Source organism: Phymastichus coffea, unplaced genomic scaffold (assembly GCF_024137745.1).
Source record: "Phymastichus coffea isolate CEN01 unplaced genomic scaffold, Cenicafe_Pcof_1.1 PCOF00016, whole genome shotgun sequence".
NCBI lineage: Eukaryota > Metazoa > Arthropoda > Insecta > Hymenoptera > Eulophidae > Phymastichus > Phymastichus coffea.
Window position 1 is genome coordinate 4628351 of NW_026706827.1, and position 6050 is coordinate 4634400.

Here is a 6050-nt window from a genome sequence, read left to right on the forward strand (position 1 = left end):
GACGTAACACAGCTATGACTAAGATGCTATGGGAATGCCAGCTGTGAATCTTGATCATAGTTATATAAACAATATAGATACGATACAACTTCATGAAAATAAAATTTTTTATAGCGTCAGCGGATTCTCATCATTGTTTATCCTCAATGGTAATGAATAATATTGAATGAACTGAATCGTTTTATTATTGAATGATGATAAAAATTAAATCATTTTTAATGAAACGTTATAGCAATAACAATGAATAATAAAATTGACTATTCATTTTAATCATATTATTTATTTTTAATAATTCTTTAAATTAATGTGTAGCCAATGATATTTTATTGAATCATATTTTGTTAAATCTAATGGTACTCTACATATATAATCATTTCCCAATCGTATTTTACTGAATGTTTTTTTGTATATTTTGATGATTGTCAATTGAAAAAACTTTTTAATGATATTTTATCGAACCATATTTTATGAATTCTAATGCTTAATCAATCCAATAGTTACACAATCGTATTTTACTGAATGGCATTTTATAGATTTTAATGGTTGTTAATTGAAAGAACTTTTCAATGATATTTTATATATTTTATTAATTCAAATATAACTGGTGAAATCAGTATATGAAATCCTATTCCATTTATTAGTTTTCAATTACAAACTAGCCATTATGGTAGGAGACTAGCTAATATGATAGGAAAGAGTTAGCTAGCTGGGTATAAAAGCGGCGATTCGCTGCTAGATATTTCTGTCTTACTTTTGCGATTCTGAACTCTAGACAGCTTACGTATAAGAGATCTCTTTTTTATTCAGCTCAAAAATCTGAAATAACTTAAGTATGAGATATACTTTGTATTTCTTACTTTAATGAAAAAATTTAACTGAAGTATCAGCTAACTTTTTATTTGCTTTCTACCCTTTGAATCAATTTGTTTTTCGTGCAAATTATTAATCATATAAACTGTCAACTATCAGCAACAAATTACCATCGGAGGTAATACAAGGTAAGACTACACTCCATTAATTAATTATTTTATGCAGGGTAACTGCTATCCTTTCATTTTGCTTTATTTACCACACGTCATTCTTTTCTCGCGATTTCCATGTTTAATCCTAAAAAACTACCTTTTTACATTGAACCTCACGTCTAAATATCTCTTGGCGTAGACCTAATAATTGAAGGCCCTCCTTAGGTAATTAGGACTATAGTCAACATAATAGGAAAACATCAGCAAAATGTCAAACCAGTAAACCGCTCAAACAATCGTTCACGAAATTATTACGCGTAAAATATCCGAAATTGAAAAAATTTCGCGTGGAATAGAGTACCGTCACTATCAGAATGTATTACATACTTAGAAAATAGATGCATGCCTACCGTAAAAAAAGAGATTACACGCTTACAAGAATTGTAACGACTAAAATTTAATCTACAAGAATATATGAACACAGAACCACTCAACAAAATCTGCAAGAACAATTTAATATTCAACATTTTAATTGAGCTTACATAGAAAAATCTTAATATCACAAATTTACTTCAAGCTATCGTAAACAAAGAAACAAAAAAGAAAAAATTAGAATCTACAGAAATTCCAACACTCGAATTAGTCAGCATAAAAATCGACATCTATTATCTCCGATAACAATAAAACCATTCCTCCGACAGATATCCCGCCGCTTGCTCAAAACAATATTCCTGAAAAACACAATCTAAACTTAGTAATAAGAAACCAAATGACTAGAGTGTACTCTAGGAATTTACACCAAAAAGCAATACACATTACGTAACTATACAGGCATCCCTCGTTATTCGCGGGGGTTACGTTCCGTCGAGGTACCGCGAATAACAAAACCGCAAATAGCAAGACCTTACGCTTATGGGAAATGAGGGGTTAGGTTCCTAAACATAAGATTTATTTATCAAAATATATACAAATTATTACAAAATAATCAATTGGATTTGAAATAGTCTGTCAAACGAGATTGTTTTGCACGTCTCAACGCATCTTTATATAAATCTTCATAAACTTCGACTGCCTTTTCACAGTTATGCTTTAAATTGAGACTCCGAACTACTATTGGGTCACGTTCTATAGCTGTTTCCGTAGCTGTTTTTAATAAATTTATAATTTCTAAAATTACTGTTCCTCCAAATACAGTTGGAACTATGAAGACATTGTCTTGAAGATTGTTTTGAGGCAATGGCACAATAAGCTCTTCTGCTTCTTCAGCGCTGAGATCTGTTCTGACTGGCATCACAATTTCCTCTAAAATTTCGGGTTCATGAAGATCTTCAAAACCTTCACCTCCAACTTCTCGAGCTAAATGAATGATTGATTGCACGGGTTCTTGATATTCTGGCACAACGGCTGTCTCAGCATCGACGGTCGGCAAATTTTGTTTCCAGCTAGCACTCACAGTCGTAGGTTTAACTTCTGTCCATGATTCTTCAACCAAAGAGATGGCATCGAGAATAGAAAATTTTTTCCAAAACATTTTGACAACGTAGGTGGAATCGAAACCGTCACAAGTGCGATGATGATTGACTTCTTGTAGCATTTTTGTCATGACTCTTCTCAAATAATAGGCTTTGAAAGTCGCAATCACGGTTTGGTCCATAGGTTGAATGAGAGAAGTTGTATTCGTCGGAAAAAACATGACTTCTACGTCAGGGTGAATATCGGCTATGCTGTGATGACTTTTGCAATTGTCTAGCAATAATAGCACTTTGAACGCTAAATTTTTTTTCAACAAGTATTGCTTCACATCAGGTATAAAAGATTCTTTGAACCACTGTTCAAAGTTTACTTGTGTAACCCAAGCAATCTTATTTGATTTCCAATAAACAGGAAGGTGATCTTTGTTTTTTCCTTTTAAAACTCTTGGAATTTCGGCACGATAAACCAGCATTGGTTTACATTTGAAACCTCCTGAGGCATTTGCGCAGAATAAAAGAGTGAAGCGATCTTTAGCGACTTTGAATCCCGGAGCCCGTTTTTCTTCTTTTGCAATCCACGTACGATTCGGCATCCTTTTCCAAAAAAGTCCCGTTTCATCGCAATTGAATATTTGATCCAGCACGTATTTTTTTTCAGAAATAGTTTCTTGAAGTATTGGAGGAAAGTGGCGAGCAGCCTCGTGGTCTGTACTTGCACTTTCACCTATTATTTATTTATTTATTTATTTACTTATCTCACGATTAATAACGACACTACTAACCTGAAAATTTCAAACTGTGAAGCGAATATCTTGTTTTAAAATTTCCAAACCAGCCTTTGCTGGCATTGAATTCGTCATTTCTTTCGTATTTTGTAATCAAATAGTTGTGGTACTGAATGGCTTGATCTCTTATAGCTGCTGTAGAGACTGGTATTTTTTTATGGATCAAATCTTGTAACCAAATCAACAACATCTCTTCAGTTTTCTCGAGTGTATTTCGTCGAACAACTTTTACCGAAGTCGCATGTTGGCCTAATATCTCAGAGCTGCTTTGAATTTTGTCCTCGTTCGTCCGAATAGAGCGAATAGTTGATTCGTTGACACTGAATATTTTCGCAAACAAGCTATTTTTTCACCATCTCGGATGAGATTCAAAATTTTAAGTTTGTCTGCTAAAGACATAACTTTTTTACTTCTAGGCGTTTTAGGTGTTTTAGGTGTTTTAGGAGTTGGTGCCATTTTACAACAAAATTTTGATTAAAAAACGTGCGCAACAAAATATTTTCAAACTTTCAGGGTTACGAAAATTTACAATCTGAGTGAACATTGCAGCAAACCGAACCGCGAATAACAAGTTAGTTTTCCGCGTATAACAAGGGAAGGCACATTTCGGGCAACCGCGAATAAGGTGAATTGCGAATACCAAAACCGCGAATAACGAGGGATGCCTGTACCTAAAAATATTACAATTTACTAACACGCCAAGTACCGCGTATTACATATCGGACATATACCGAACAAGAATATTAAACACATCACAAATTAATGTAGTATCACGAATAAAAAAATTCAACCTTAAAAAGGCAATCGCCTATGTACCCAAATTTGACGGATTTAATATATCGTTACATCAGTTTATAAACGGATGTCGCGAAGCACGTAGCATCGTGTCAGTAGTAAATAAAATCGATTTAGCTAAGTTTTATATAAATTTATTAACGAACAAATATAAGATATATTAAGTAAAGAAATTATATAAAAGTCTGCGAGCGCGTACTACGTTCCGGTCTTTTGCGTACCTAAGAACAATACCGAAGACGGTGAATCATAACCCCCGCGCATAGTATTTAACTATCGCGCGTTAAATAACGTAATCTTAGATTATAATTTTCCAGTACCGCTAGCTTTAGATTTGCTTGAACGAATGGCAGGAACACAACTATTTTCTTCATATATCAACTTTGTCATAAACCATCTGGACTGGAAACCAGCACACCAAGCATTTTATCATTAGTAAATATATTACTAGCCGGTATTAAAAATGTAGTAGCTTTTATTTTACGATATCTGCGTTTACTCAAAAACTTTTGACGAACATTGCAAAACAATGCATGAATTAATGGAACGTTCACGTAAAGCTAATCTCGTATTACAACCAAAAAAATTTAAGATATTGAGTCTAGAAAGTGAATATCTAAGTCACATTATATCCAAAGACGGCATACTCCCTTGTAACAATTACGCGCTGTAAAAGAATTTCCTACACCAAAATATGTTAAACAAAAGCTTGATCTAGCAGGATACTATAGACTTTTCATTGAAAATTTCGCGAAAATTGCTAAACCATTAACTAACCTCTACTAAGAAAAGAGCAACAATTTGCCTGGGAAGAGGAGCGAAGAAAAGCTTTCGAAACTATGAAAGACAAGCTATGTGAACTACCTTTCGGATTTCGAGAAAACCTTTTTTCTCATAACAGATGCATCAAAAATCGGTATCGCCGGATCTCTTTCACAACTCGACGATGATAATCACGAGCATATCGTATTATATACATAAAACGCCACTTTCTCGGATCATTTTTTTCTAGGATCCTAGATAAATTATTTCATTTTTCTGGAAACATAGATTAATTTTTACGTTTTTCTAGAATCCTAGATTAATTTTTACGTAAATCTACTCCTTCATTTTAGCTCAACTCGTGGGCCAAGTAATCGGAGACCAGATTTTCACGACACATGCGTCTTTCGTATAATTCTGGGTTATAACGGATAATTGGCGTAAATGAGAGTGTAGACCTTCTCAGAAAGATTTCGGTCTCATTTTAATTATATCAGGTCAATCTACTCCTTCATTTTAGCTCAACTCGTGGGCCAAGTAATCGTAGACCGCATTTTACGACCCTTGCAACTATGGTCTGGATTTGGGTTATAATGGATAATTGGCGTAAATGAGAGTGTAAATCTTCTGTGGAAATTTTCGGTCTCATTTTAATTATATCAGGTCAATCTACTCCTTCATTTTAGCTCAACTCGTGGGCCAAGTAATCGTAGATCAGATTTTCACGACACATGCGTCTTTCGTATAATTCTGGGTTATAATGGATCATTGGCATACATGAGATTGTAGACCCTCTAAGAAAGATTTCGGCTTCATTTTAAGTATATCAGATCAATCTACCCCAATTACAGTATCAATTCTTTTATTTTTGTTTATGTTTTGTTTGGCTATAACTTTCAGTTGCTTTTCTGATGTTTTATATCTTGATGACTCCACAACAGCAACAATAGAATTCATGTTGATGAATTTCAAATAAATTTCTAAATATTGGTATAATAGTGATTCATCACTAACATATAGATATTTTTAATGTTTAATATAACCTTTTAATTCTGTAATGATATCGTTGAAATCTTTTCAGCACAGTGATTTTTGGACTATATGAGTCAAAGAATATTTTGAGTTTTTTGATACATTTAAAAAATCCATTCGGTCTTGTATTTCAACTGTCTTACATGCAAATTTTACATGGATTTCTATAATTAATTTTTTTGTTATGCAATCAAAAAGTGATAAAACCTTTCCCTCGATGTTAAAAAAAAATATTTTTCATG

At 33.3% G+C, this 6050-nt stretch overlaps 1 protein-coding gene across 1 annotated transcript; it reads right to left on the reverse strand.

Moving 5' to 3' along the window:
- Positions 1-1947: 1947 nt before the first annotated feature.
- LOC131675171 (tigger transposable element-derived protein 1-like) lies at positions 1948-3675 on the reverse strand. The gene is made up of 3 exons (XM_058954044.1): positions 3573-3675; positions 3217-3444; positions 1948-3158 (listed from the first exon to the last, which is right to left on the reverse strand). The coding sequence occupies exons 1-3, from the start codon at positions 3673-3675 to the stop codon at positions 1948-1950; spliced, it is 1542 nt and encodes a 513-aa protein (XP_058810027.1).
- Between the last annotated feature and the right edge of the window lie 2375 nt (positions 3676-6050).

Excerpts from the sequence above, each read along its gene's own strand:
- LOC131675171 (XM_058954044.1), bottom strand. The coding sequence starts at position 3,675 with ATGGCACCAACTCCTAAAACACCTAAAACACCTAAAACGCCTAGAAGT. Across the intron at positions 3,445-3,572 it reads TTTGAATCTCATCCGAGATG|TTGTTCGACGAAATACACTC; the intron begins GTGAAAAAATAG and ends CTTCGGTAAAAG. Across the intron at positions 3,159-3,216 it reads TCACAGTTTGAAATTTTCAG|GTGAAAGTGCAAGTACAGAC; the intron begins GTTAGTAGTGTC and ends AATAAATAATAG.